We start from the raw sequence: 14,338 nt of genomic DNA on the forward strand, positions 1-14,338 counted from the left end.
GGGAGTTTGAGCGAGACCAGCCTGGCCAATGTGGTGAAACCTCATCTCTACTAAAACTACAAAAATTAGCCAGGATTAGGCAAGCGCCTGTAATCCTCAGCTCCTTGGGAGACTGAGGCAGGAGAATTGATTGAACCCAGGAGGTGGAAGCTGCAGTGAACCAAGAGGGTGCCACTATACTCCATCCTGGATGACAGAGTGAGACTCCGTCTCAAAAAAAAAAGGAGGCCTGCTAGTACTCATCTCATAGGGGTGTTAGTAGGAGTAAGTGAAATCAGACATACAAAGCATTTAGTTCAGCTCAACCAACGCTCATTCTCGCCTTGTCCCCACTGCATAGCCCCTAACCCCAAATATCCCAACATAGCTCATAACGATAAGATTCTTGTTTCCCCAACATGTTTAATTGTAAGAATAGAGATAATGGTCAACTCTTGAGAAGAATCAAACGCTGCTGCCATCTTGGAAGTGCTACATCACCTCCTCCTCTTACTTTCTTGAACAGCAATATTTCTGGATTTCTTCTGCAAGCCCCAGGCAGTGCAGGATGCGTTTCTTTTCAGCAGCCAGTTCCTTCTCAGAGAACTGGCCCAAGAGTTTCTGGACAAATATATTTTGATCTTTCAGAAATATGTTCTTATTTACTCCTACATTTGGCACATTCTCCAGGGACCCAGACTTGAAATGGAAGCTTAAATATCTGTTTCGTTTTAGACCAGGTCCTTTTTCTTCAATCCATGACAGTGGACTGCAAAGACAAAAGACAAAAGAATCATGTTAGAGATTACACAAGAGCACAAGTGGGTGCTTGCTGGCACCAGACCGCCTGGTAACAGGTCCTTGTCAGGCACCCATCCTCCTTGCAGCCACCAGCCTCCCAGAGGCTGCGGGTGACTGTGTCAACCTCACAGCCAAACAGTCTTTAATTTAATTTTGCCATCAGGCAGGGGAATTCATTCAGTGACTTTTTTTTTTTTTTTTCCTGGGATGGAGCCTTGCTCTGTCACCCAGGCTGGAGTGCAGTGGTGCAGTCTTGACCCACTGCAACCTCCGCCTTCTGGGTTCAAGCAATTTTCCTGCCTCAGCCTCCCAAGTACCTGGGATTACAGGTGTCTGCCACCATGCCTGGCTACTTTTTAAAAAAATATTTTTAGTAGAAATGGGGTTTTGCCATGTCAGCCAGGCTAGTCTTGAATTCCTGACCTCAGGAGACCCACCTGCCTTGGCCTCCCAATCTGCTGGGATTACAGGCTTGAGCCACCGCACCTGGCCTCTCATGACTAGTTTTAAAAGCTCATAGTACAGTCTAGCAAATGTTCTGGGAGATGGCAACAAAGATTAACTTTTATTTTGACACTGAATAAAAATAAACTTGAGGTATTCTACATAGCCTACCTAAGAAAATTTTTCGTCTTTTTTTTTTTTTTTTTTTTTTTGAGATGTTTGCTCTTGTTGCCCAGGCCGGAGTGCAGTGGTGCAATCTCAGCTCACTGCAACCTCTGCCTCCAGGTTCAAACAATTCTCCTGCCTCAGGCTCCCCAGTACCTGGGATTACAGGCACCTGCCACCACGCCTGGCTAATTTTTGTATTTTTAGTAGAGATGAGGGTTCACCATGTTGGCCAAGCTGGTCTTGAACTCTTGACTTCAGGTGATCCAACTGCCTTAGCCTCCCAAAGTGCTGGGATTACAGGCGTGAGCCACTGTGCCCGGCCTCTCATGTACTTTTAAATAATATGGAATCTTGGGATTTGAGGGAATGCAGAATGTCAAGATCTTTCAGGTACCTCAATTTCCTCACTAGTAAAAATAAGTAATGGTAGTAAGTATACAGCTTTACCTATCTTGCTGTGACATTGTGAGATAAAAATGCAGTTTGTGGCCAGGTGTGGAGGCTGATGTGGGTGGATCGCTTGAGCCCAGGAGTTTGAGACCAGCCTAGACAATATGGCAAAAACCCATCTTACCCAAAAATACGAAAATCAGCCAGTCTCATAACCTGGTCTCAAAATAAATAACTAAATAAATAAATAGATAAAAAAATTTTTTAAATGCAATTTGGGACACGGAAAGTACTATGATTTTAAAAAGTTATTATTATATTATATTAACTGCTCTCTGTCCCAACCCCTCATCTGATGCTTGCCTCTCCTGTGCAAAAATGAGAGTCAGGGCTGGGTGCAGTGGCTCATGCGTGTAATCCCAGCATTCTGAGAGGCCAAGGCGAGCAGATCACTTGAGGTCAGGAGTTCGAGACCATCCTGGCCAACATGGTGAAATCTCATCTCTACTAACAATACAAAAATGAGCTGGGCGTGGTGGCAGGTGCCTATAATCCCAGCTACTCGGGAGGCTGAGGCAGGAGAATCGCTTGAATCCGGGAGATGGAGGTTGCAATGAGCTGAGATCAGGCCACCGCACTCCAGCCTGGGTGACAGAGTGAGACTTTGTCTCATTAAAAAAAACAAAACAAAAAGAGAGAGAGAAAGAGTCAGCCTCTGCCTCCCCAACATCTTGCTTCCTCATTGACTTCTACTCAACTTCAAGAGCAAGCAAGGCACCGCCTCCCATCAGAACCATGAGCTGACCTAGTCCAGGTTCCCCTTCCCTGTGCTCCTACAGCACCCTACAGTATCTTTACCTCTAATTACAGGGTACTACAACTGTCTCTGTATAGGTCTGACCACGGCTGCAATCCTAACACTCACATGGCCACACCAGGGCCTGGGCCACCACTGTTGGTCACTCCATAGGCAGCACTGCCAAGTTCCATGTGCTTTGTCTTCATCTGCCAGGCCTCTCTGCCTTTTCCTAGCGAAGAAGAAACTCCTCAAAATGGACTAGATCAGGCTTCATTCAGGAACTCAAATTCTTTTTTCTTTTTAAAATACCCAATGTCTGCTTCTTTTACTACCAGGAGACCCACCTCTCTGCAAAGCCATCTAGAAACACTCTAAAACCCTTACTGTTCTAAATAATTTACAGAGCCCAGGTGCTTTGGGAGAAAAATTATGAATGTGCTTTTGTTAAAAAAGACTTGGTATGAGAAATAAGTCAGAATGCTTTGGGAACAGTGTGACAGGGTGACAGGATGCTGAAGCTGAAACGCAGACCCTCACACTCTGGCTGCACTGAGGGGTGAATGTGTGGCCCTGAGGGGAACATGTACAGTGTTAATGGCAGAGTCTATGGAGCAGGTGGATGGGTGTTTACTGAAAAATTCTTTCAACTTCACAGTATGCCTGAAAACTTCCATAAGAAAACACTGGAAAAAAATCAGGTCACAGAGTTAACATAATTTCTTTTTCTTTTCTTTCTTTCTTTTTTTTTTTCAAGGAGTCTTCCTCTGTTGCCCAGGCTGAAATGCAGTGGCCTGATCTCAGCTCACTGCAACCTCTGCCTCCCAGGTTCAAGCAATTCTTCTGCCTCAGCCTGCCAAGTAGCTGGGACTACAGGTATGCACCACCACACAAGATAATTTTTGTATTTTTAGTAGAGACGGGGTTTCACCATGTTGGCCAGGCTGGTCTCAAACTCCTGACCTCAGGTGATCCACCACCCTTGGCCTCCCCAAGTGCTGGGATTACAGGCCTGAGCCACCACGCCCAGCCAAGGTAACGTAATTTTCACTACTAATCTGCTATGAATGACTTGCAAGACTTAGGCAACCTGCTGGCATTCTGTAAGCCTCTGTCTGCTGACTGGCAGATGGGATTATGTTTGTCTTCTTTACCTCACAGGGCTGCTGAGAGGATGAGATGAGGCAACACAAGCGCAATCTCAGCACTCCATCTGCAGAAGCAGACAGCCCTTCTGGAGCTGGGAGTGAGGGTCTAGCCCCTCGGGGCTCTCTTTGGATCATACCTGTGAATGTACTAGGATGTTCTTAAATTTCCTCCTCCTCATGGCTTCTCATGACTTACCTTTTCTTCTCTGTCTCCAGACACACTGTCATTTTCATATACTGATCTTCCTTTCGCTCTTCCAAAGTGGCAGACACAAGAGAAAGCTCCCCAAAGAGGGAGACCAGCCAGGTCAGGCGAGAGATGCCGCTGAATGCAGGGAAGCCAAACCGCTCTTCTTCCAACGGGCCAGCTGTGGGAAATCACAAATGCTGTGGGAACTGGGAAGCAGGAATGCCAGGTGGAGAGCAGGACCCGGGGGCAGGGGTGGCGGGGGTGTGAAAAGATGTGGCCGAGTGATCAGTACAATGGGACCTTGCCTTATGTGGTAGGCGGGCAAGATGATTAATGATACTGATGAAAACTCAGGTGGCTCAATTTCAACTCTATCATAAAAGCATCTCTGTCTTTTCCTGTTTATTAAATTCAGTTTTAGTAAAACATTCTACTGGAAACAGCAGTCAATCCAGCCAAACAGGATAATAAAAAAGTTTCAGGCTTCTAATATATACATCTATGTACACATATGTAGATACACATACATACACAGACACACACACAACACATACCTACATATACATATATATATATCCTCTTTAGTGATTTAAAGTAGTCTGGTAAAAGTAGAAGAATCAAAGTATTTTAGCCCTGCAAGCCTGTATTCTTATAACTACCCGATGTGTAAGTAGCAATAAGGTGTGAAGGTATTATAATAGCTATGGAGAAAATGGTAATACTTTTGAGCTATTTCAATGTCAAGAAAATTGATACAATGTTAAATGTTTTCTTAGTCTTCCTAATCTTGTGAACAAAAAAGTACACTCAAGAGAGTATTGGGGCCAGGCGCAGTGGCTCACGCCTGTAGTCCCAGCACTTTGGGAGGCCAAGGTGGGTGGATCACTTGAGTTCGAGACTAGCCTGGCCAACATGGCAAAACCCCGTCTCTACTAAAAAAAAATACAAAAATTACCTAGGCATACTGGTGGGCGCCTGTAATCCCATACTTGGGAGGCTGAGGCAGGAGAATCGCTTGAGCCCTGGAGGCGGAGGTTGCAGTAAGCCTAAAAAGGCCGCATACAGTAGTTCATGCCTATAATACCAGCACTTCGGGAGGCCAAGGCTGGCAGATTGCTTGTGCCAAGGAGTTCAAGACCAGCCTAGGCAACATAGCAAGACTCTGTCTCTACAAAAAAAAAAACACACAAAATTAGGCGGGTGTGGTGGTGCACACCTGCAGCCCCAGCTACTCAGGAGGCTAAGGTGGGAGGATCCTCTGGGCCTGAGGAGTTCGAGGCCACAGTGAGCCATAATTATACCACTGCATTCCAGCCTGGGTGACAGAGTGACATCCTATCTCAAAAATATATATATAAATATAAAAAAGAGTATTGGTGTGAGAAATCCATTTGGTCAAGATACTGCTCCCGTCTGCCTCCAGCCAAAATCTTAAACATAACCTGTTTAAAAGACTTCATATCTGTTACATTATAATCAAAACATTTCTTATGACCTTGATATTCACTTAAAACAATGACTAATAACAATGAGTATATTCTTAAAAAGTAGTAAGTAATATATAAAACCAAACGAAAATTAGAATTTTCATAGACAATATGGTTTGAAATCACTGGGGCCTAAGTATCAAACTTACAAAACAAAAAGACTTCCCCAGGGCTGGTTACTGTCTGCTCTAGTTCTTTTTGTTTGTTTGTTTGTTTTTGAGACAGAGTCTCATTGTCACCTAGGCTGTGCAGTGGCACGATCTCGGCTCACTACAACCTCAGCCTCCTGGGTTAAAGCAATTTTCTTGCCTCAGCCTTTCAAGTAGCTGAGATTACAAGTGCGTGCCACCATGCCTGACTAATTTTTGTATTTTTTTTTTTGGCAGAGACGGTGTTTCACCATGTTGGCCAGACGGGTCTCGAACTCCTGACCTCAGGTGATCCACCTGCCTACCTTCCCCAAGTGCTGGAATTACAGGCATGAGCCACTATGCCCAGCCTAGTTCTTTGGACAGAATACCAAGCAGCCACCCATGATAGTTCCAACCACTTAGAGAGCTGAGCTCCAATCCAGCTCTGTCTCATGACCGCTACATTACCTCTGTGAAGCCACTCATGTCTCTGAGCTTCAGTTTATCTGTATAATGGGGGTAGTGAATACCACTTTATAGGATTGTCATATGGATTAATGCACATCACATACTTAACACAGTTTCTTGTACAAATTAATGGTTTGTACTCTCATTATATTACCATTTTCAAGGATGAAGACAGATTTTGAAATGAGGTTCTACTATGTATCAGTGGCTTTACCATGCAAAAATGCCAGGCCATGTCAGGGTCTCCCTTCTGTAATGAAAGCCCTCAGGAATGGTGGCCCAGGTGCCCAACAATATAGCCAGAGAAGGAGCCCATCCAAAAGTGGCCACAAGAGCAGGAGCTTCCTGCATGCCCATTTCCTATTGCTAATGGAGCTGCTCAAAGAGTGACCAACATCAAGTAAACAGCTACATATACAGCAGATCAGATATTGTGGTCAGCTGGGCATGGTGGCTCATGCCTATAATCCCAGCACTTTGGAGGCCAAGACAGGTGGATCACTTGAGCCCAGGAGTTTGAGACGAGGCTGGGCAACATAGGGAGACACCGTTTACAAAAATTTTAAAATTAGCTGGGTGTTGTGTTGCACACCTGTGTTTCCAGCTACTTGGAAGGCTGAGGTGGGAGGATTGCTTGAGCCTGGGAGGTTGAGGCTACAGTGAGCTATGATTGCACCACTGCACTCCAGCCTGGGCAACAGAGTAAGACCTTGGCTCCTAAATAAATAAATAAATAAATACTGTGGTTGTTGCCAATGTCCTTGTAACTTGCTAGAGGAGGAAGGGAGCTCTTCATATTATATTTGCTTTGCAAGGAAGTATAAAAATGTTCTCCTCTCCAAGCACCTATCTCTCAGTCCTTTTAAAAGAGTTTTAATGTACAACTTCCTGTTGAAAAATAATCTCCAACTAGTTAATAGATTGGGACAGAGCATAAATATGCTTGAGATTTCTAATATACTCTTTACCCAAGGGCCACCGAGGAATTAAATCTGGGAAAGGAATTCCCATCTGGGAAAATTAAATTGGCCCTGAGTCAGAGAGTCTTGAGCAGAAATGAATACAAGCTCCCGTCCTAGAGGGCCAGGAAAGAATCTGGCTGGTCTTTGGACCTCATATGTGACCTGTGATCCCATGTAGCACTGACCTGTGAAGAGGAGTGACCCTTTCAGCAGGTCTTTCCCCACCACTTCTTTTTTCAGGAATGCAAATTCCTCCATCAAGAGTTCAACATGCTCCTCGTGCAAGACTTTTCCTGTAATGACAAAAACGGAATAAAAAGGACAGTTGTCAGTTGTGCCTAGGTATGCATCCCGGAGTGTACTCTGTCATCCCCTAACACAGGACATGAAGCACTCATAACTGCTGTGGGCACACGGCCAGGATGGCCTCCCTACCACTGTCACCCACCCCAGCTGAAGAGGCTGCTACTTCTAAGCCTACAACAGATATGAATGAAATGAAGGCCAGGCACGGTGGCTCATGCCTGTAATCTCAGCACTTTGGGAGGCCAAGGTGGGCAGATCACCTGAGGTCAGGAGTTCCACCAGCCTGGCCAACATGGTGAAACCCCACCTCTACTAAAAATACAAAAATTACCCAGGTGTGGTGGTGGGCACCTGTAAGCCCAGCTTCTTGGGAGGCTGAGGCAGGAGAATCACTAGAACCTGGGAGGCAGAAATTGCAGTGGGCCAAGATTGCATCACTGCACTCCAGCCTGGGCGAGAGTGAGACTCCATTTCAAAAAGAAAAAGAAAAAAAGAGAAATGAATGAAATGAAAACCTGAGAAATGAAATGAAAATCTAAGAGAACAAGATGGTATCTACCTGTGTCCAAAGGCAAGATGAGATCAGGGATGCGTCTGTGGGCCAGGAGACAGTTAGCTACTGTTCTAGACAGGAGGAGGCAGTGCAGCATAAAAATCTAACAGAGTAAGAACGTGGCCAGGCATGGTGGCTCATGCCTATAATCCCAGCACTTTGGGAGGCCAAGGCAAGTAGATCACCTAAGCTCAGGAGTTTGAGACCAGCCTGGGCAACATGGCAAAACCTGGCCTCTACAAAAAATACAAAAAATTAGCTAGGTGTGGTGGCGTGCACCTGTGGTCCCAGCTACTTGGGAGGCTGAGCTGGGAAGATCACTTGAACCTGGGAGGTGGAGGTTGCAGTGAGCCAAGATGGTACCACTGCACTCCAGCCCGTCTCAAAAAATAAAAATAAAATAAAATAAAATAAATTTTGGATTATAAAAGAAAGCTGTTAACAATTTTTTTGCTATATAAAAATTTTTTTGCTCTATAAAAATTTTTTCATTTCTAGGCCAGAAGCTTCCTAAAACACCAGAACTATTTTGTGATTAAGTACAAAGTGTGGTTATGATCTACAGTTTCACTGAAACAGACAGAAATCTGGGTCAGTGGGAGATGCTCCTGGGACAGTTGCCTTTGTCTAACCCAGCTTCACAGCAAACACTGCCAAATGCTCTGGGCTTGACCTGCACCCTCAGGAGCAAGGAGGATGTCTGTCGCAGGAGTCTCCAGAAATGTCAGGTGTGTGGGAGGATGGGGTCCTTCCCACCCACTCCCTAAGACGTGAATGTGGCAAAAGGAACTTCTTGTGATAAATAGAAGCTTTCTGGCACAAAATGGCTTTGCAACAACTAAATGGCAAAAAACGCTTTGCAATAAGTAGAAGCTTTTCTCCTCATAGGTAGTTTCGCCCACTGCCCCCCACCCCACCATGAAACTCTGGGGAACATGTTGTATTTTCCCCAGCACTATGGAAACAGTCTCTGTGTTTCCACATCCATGGTTATTAAAGAAACTATGTATTTTCCAACTGTGTCTTTGGTTGTTTTCCTGTGGTTCACTCGATGCCTGATTGTGATAAACACACATGGTAACCACAGTACACACACACATCCGTATCCATATATTCCCAGGTCTGTTCACTGAAAGGGCTTGCAGAGATAGCCCAAAGCCATAAGCACACCCAGTGTCCAAATCTTGCCATCAAAACGTTATTAGCCATTGGAGAATTGACTAATTCCAAGGCTGAGGCAGAGAAAGTACAAGATGAGCCTTAACCACTTTGTGCCAGAAAGCAAGAATTCAAAGAATAATGGAAACATAACAAAATGACAAGGGAGCTGGCAGGAAGAGGTTCCCCACTGAGCAAATTTGGAACAATGTGGACATCAATATGAATAATAAAAAGTAACAACAACACTGAATAGAAAAACAAAGCCATGAGTTCCTACTGATATAAAATAATAAATGAATATCAGAAAGTGTGATGAGAATGGATATTTAACTAGTTATAAACTACCTTCTCACAAAATAATCACTGATTACAAAGGGAAAAAAAGTAACTTTCAATGGAAAAGCCCGTCAGACACCACCTAATGAAGTGATATAATTAGTAATTAGATGAACTGATATTGGATGTTACCTGACAGAACACAATGTGAAAAACAGCATCGTTTCCTTTTTTTTTTTTTTTTTTTTGTGAGATGGAGTCTCGCTCTGTCACCCAGGCTAGAGTACAGTGGTGCGATCTCGGCTCACTGCAACCTGTGCCTCCCGGGTTCAAGAAATTCTCCTGCCTCAGCCTCCTGAGTAGCTGGAATTACAGGTGCCCACATCATGCCTGGCTAATTTTTTTGATATTTTTAGTAGAGACGGGGTTTCACAGTGTAGGCCAGGCTGGTTTTGAACTTCTGACCTCAAGTAATCTGCCCGCCTTGGCCTCCCAAAGTGCTAGGATTACAGGCGTGAGCCACCATGCCTGGCCACTTCCATAATATTTCTGTGAAAGATGCATACCTCAAATCTAATCATGAAGAAACATCAGATATATTCAAATTTAGGGACATTTTACACAATAACTAACTGTAATATTCATAATTGTCAAGAAAAGATGGAGGAACTGTCCAGAATGAAGGACACTAAAAGTGACATGTCAATAAAAGATAATACATGATTTTGAACTCAGTCATTTTGCCATAAAGAATGTTATTGGGACAACTGGTGAAATTTGAATGAGGTTTGAGGATTAGATTGTTGTAATGTACCAATGCCAATTTCCAGATTTTGATGGTTGTATGTGGTTACATGCATACCTCAGAGATCCTGCACGTTTCATTCCAGACCACCACAATAAAGTGAATATTGCAATAAAGGGAGTCACATGAATATTTTAGTTTCCCGGTGCATATACAAGTTATGTTTATACTATATTGTAGTTTGTTAAGTATGTGATAACACTATGTTTAGGAAAACAACGTACGTACCTTAATTTAAAAATACGTTATTGAGCTGAGCACGGTGGCCCATGCCTGTAATTCCAGCACTTTGGGAGGCTCAGGCGGGCGGATCACTTGAGGCCAGGAGTTCGAGACCAGCCTGGCCAACATGGCGAAACCCCATCTCTGCTAAAAATACAAAAAGTAGCTGTGTGTGGTGGTGTGCACCTATAATCCCAGTTACTCAGGTGGCTGAGGCACAAGAATCACTTGAACCCAGGAGGTGGAGGTTGCAGTGAACCGAGATTGCACCACTGCGTTCAAGCCTAGGTAACAGGGCAAGACTATCTTAAAAAACCAAAAACCAAAAACAAACAAACAAAAAATGCTACCATCTGATCCTCCATCTTTTTGCTGGAGGAAGGTCTTGCTTCCATGTTGATGGCTGCTGACTGATGCTGGTGGTTACTGACGGTGGCTGTGAATTTGATTTGCATTTCTATAAGGATTAGTGGTATTGAGCATCTTTTCATATGATTGTTTGCCATCTGTATAACTTCTTCAGAAAAATGTCTATCCAAGTCCTTTGCCCATTTTAAAATCAGTTAATTTGGTTTGTTTGTTGTTGTTGAGTTGTAGAGTTCTTTAGACATTCTGGATATTGATCTCTGATCAAAGATAAGATTTGCAGATATCTTCACCCATTACATAGACTGCTTTTTCACTCAGTTGATTACTTCCTTTGAGGCACAGAAGGTTTTAAGTTTGATTAGTCCATTTGTCTGTTTTTGCTTTTTTTGCCTGTGTTTTTGATGTCGTATGTAAGACATTATTGCCAAATCCAATGTCATGATGCTTTCCCATGTTTTCTTCTAACAATATTACAGTTTTGGGTCTTAAATTTAGTTCTTTAATCCATTTGAGTGAATTTTTTATATGGTGTAAGGTTAAGTGTCCAACTTCATTCTTTTGCATGTGGATATCCTGTTTTCCTGGGACCACTTTTTGAAGAGACTGAAAACACTTGGTAGAATTCTCCAGTGAAGCTATCTGGTTTTAGGCTTTTCTTTATTGGGAGGTGTTTAATTACTGGTTCAATTTCCTTACTAGTTATAAATCTGTTCAGATTTTTGTTTCTTCATGATTCAGTCTTAGTAGGTTATATGCTACTAGGTATTTGTCCCTTTCTAGATTATCCGATTGTTGGAGTATAACAATTGTATAAGTGTTCATTGTAGTCTCTTATAATCCTTTTTATTTCAGCAGCATCAGTTGTAATGTCTCCTCTTTCACTTCTGACTTTAGTTTGAGTCTTTACTCTTTTTCTTTTCTCTTTTCCTTTTTTTTTTTTTTTGTGAGACAGAGTCTCGCTCTGTTGCCCAGGCTGGAGTACAGTGGTGCAATCTCGGCTCACCACAACCTCCCCTCATCACAGCCTCCACCTCCTGGGTTCAAGTGATTCTCCTGCCTCAGCCTCCCGAGTAGCTGGGACTATAGGCACGTGCCACCATGCCTGGCTAATTTTTGTATTTTTAGTAGAGACGGGGTTTCACTATTTTGGCCAGGCGGGTCTGGACTCTTGACCTCGTGATCTGTCCTCCTTGGCCTCCCAAAGTGCTGGGATTACAGGCGTGAGCCACTGCACCTGGCTGAGTCTTTTTTTTTCTTAATCTGCTAAAATTCTGTCAATTTTATGGATTTTTTTCAAAAAAACTTGGTTTTGTTGATTTTTTTTCTATTGCTTTTCTACTCTCTATTTTATTTATGTTCTAATCTTTACTTGCTTTTTTCTGCTAATTTTCGATTGAGTTTGCTCTTCTTTTCCTAGTCCCTTGAAATGTAAAGTTAGGATGTTGATTTGAGATCTTTCTTCTTGTTTAATGTAAGCATTTACAACTATCCACTTCTCTCTTAGTACTGCTTTCATTACATCTTGTCAGTTTTGTACTGTTTTGTTTTGTTTGAGCAGAGTCTCTCCCTATTGCCCAGGCTGGAGTGCAGTGGTGTGATCTCCCTCACTGCAACCTTCACCTCCTGGGTTCAAGCAATTCTCCTACCTCAGCCTCCCCAGTAGCTGGGACTATATGTGTGCGCCACCACACCCGGCTAATTTTTGTATTTTTAGTAGAGATGGGGTTTCACCATGTTGGCTAGGCTGGTCTTGAAATCCTGACCTCAGGTGATTCGCCCGCCTCAGCCTCCCAAAGTGCTGGGATTACAGGCACAATCTATTTTATTATTTATTTATGTATGTATTTAATTTTTGAGATGGAGTCTCACTCTGTCGCCCAGGCTAAGGTACAATGGCACAATCTTGGCTCACTGCAACCTCCACCTCCTGGGTTCAAGCGATTCTCGTGCCTTAGCCTCTGGAGTAGCTGGGATTACGGGTGCACGCCACCAGGCCCAGCTAATTTTTGTATTATTAGTAGAGACGGAGTTTCACCATGTTGCCCAGGCTCGTCTTGAAATCCTGACCTCAGGTGATCCACCGGCCTTGGCTTCCCAAAGTGCCGGGATGACAGGCATGAGCCACCACACCCGACTGCACAATCTATTTTAAACTGCTAACAACTTAACTCAATCACATACAAAATTCTAGTCCTTTATGTCTCTGACCCCCCATTTTGTTATTAATGTTACCAATTACATCTTTTTATACTATACATCCATTAACATAGTTTGTATTTTTTTGTCTTTTAAATTCTATACCAGCATTTAAACTGATATTTATTTATTTATTTATTTAGAGATAGAGTTTCATGGTGCTACCCAGGCTGGAGTGCAGTGGCACCATCTCAGCTCACCGCAACCTCCGCCTCCCAGGTTCAAGCGATTCTCCTGCCTCAGCCTCCTGAGTAGCTGGGACTACAGGCAAGTGCCACCACACCCAGCTAATTTTTTTATTTTTAGTAGAGATGGGGTTTCACCATGTTGGCCAGGATGGTCTTGAACTCCTGACCTCAAATGATCTGCTTGCCTCGGCCTCCCCAAGTCCTGGGATTACAGGCTTGAGCTACCGTGCCTGGCCTAAAGTGATTTATATGTCAACATTACAATACTACAGAAGTCTGTATTTGTCTTTACCAGAGAGTAATATTTTTGTGTTGCTGTCTAGTGTTTTCACTTTAATTTGAAAGACTTCCTTTAGCATTTCCTGTAGGGCAGGTCTAGTAGTGATCAACTCACTTGGTTTTTGTTTGTCTGGGTAGGTCTTTTAAAGAATTTTTATTTTTGTTTTTGAGACAGGGTCTCACTCTGTTGCCCAGACTAGAGTGCAGTGGCCCGAACATGGTTCACTGCAGCCTCAACCTCCTAAGGTTCAGGTGAACTTCCAGGTAGCTGGGACTACCGGCGTGCACCACCACACCCAGCTAATTTTCATATTTTCAGTAGAGATGGGGGTTCACCATGTTGCCCAGGCTGGTCTCAAACTCCTGGGCTCAAATAATCTACCCATCAGAGCCTCCCAAAGTGCTGGGATTACAGGTGTGAGCCACTGTGCCCAGCTGAGTCTTTTCTTTTTCTTGTAATTAAAAATTTTGTATGCCGGGCGCAGTCACTCATGCCTGTAATTCCAGCACTTTGGGAGGCCAAGGTGGGTGGATCTCGAGGTCAGGAGTTTGAGACCATCCCATCCAACATCGTGAAACCCCATCTCTACTAAAAATACAAAAATTAGCTGAGCATGGTGGTGGGCGCCTGTAATCCCAGCTACTCAGGGCGCTGAGGAAGGAGAATCCCTTGAACCCAGGAGGCGGAGGTTGCAGTGAGCTGAGATGGTACCATTGACTCCAGCCTGGGTGACACAGTGAGACTCTGTACCCCACCAAAAAAAAAAAAAAAAGTTGTAAAAGATTTTTGTAGAAACAGGGTCTCAATATGTTGCCCAGGATTGTCCTGAGCTCCTTGGCCTCCCAGAGTGCTGGGATGACAGGCATGAGCCACTGTGTCTGGCCTGGGAAAGTCTTAATTTCTCCTTTCTGGAGGGTGGTATGGCTTAGGGGAACAAATGTGAACTTAAGAGCCCAGTAGGATTTGATTAAAATCTCTACCTCCCACTTAGTAGTCATGTTATTAGCTTTGTGACCTG

General features: G+C 43.7%; 1 protein-coding gene across 1 annotated transcript in view; it reads right to left on the bottom strand.

The window, feature by feature from the left end:
- Positions 1-382: 382 nt before the first annotated feature.
- The window catches only part of BLVRA (biliverdin reductase A), a 37,976-nt gene continuing 24,020 nt past the window's right edge, over positions 383-14,338 (bottom strand). Inside the window, exons 6-8 of the mRNA XM_030796805.1 lie at positions 7,150-7,257; positions 3,923-4,094; positions 383-748 (exon numbers count right to left, since the gene is read on the bottom strand). Coding sequence (XP_030652665.1) covers positions 490-748; positions 3,923-4,094; positions 7,150-7,257 — 539 coding nt within the window. The 3' untranslated portion in view covers positions 383-489. The remainder of the gene's footprint in view (positions 749-3,922; positions 4,095-7,149; positions 7,258-14,338) is intronic.

The sequence above is a fragment of the Nomascus leucogenys genome, chromosome 17 (assembly GCF_006542625.1).
Source record: "Nomascus leucogenys isolate Asia chromosome 17, Asia_NLE_v1, whole genome shotgun sequence".
NCBI lineage: Eukaryota > Metazoa > Chordata > Mammalia > Primates > Hylobatidae > Nomascus > Nomascus leucogenys.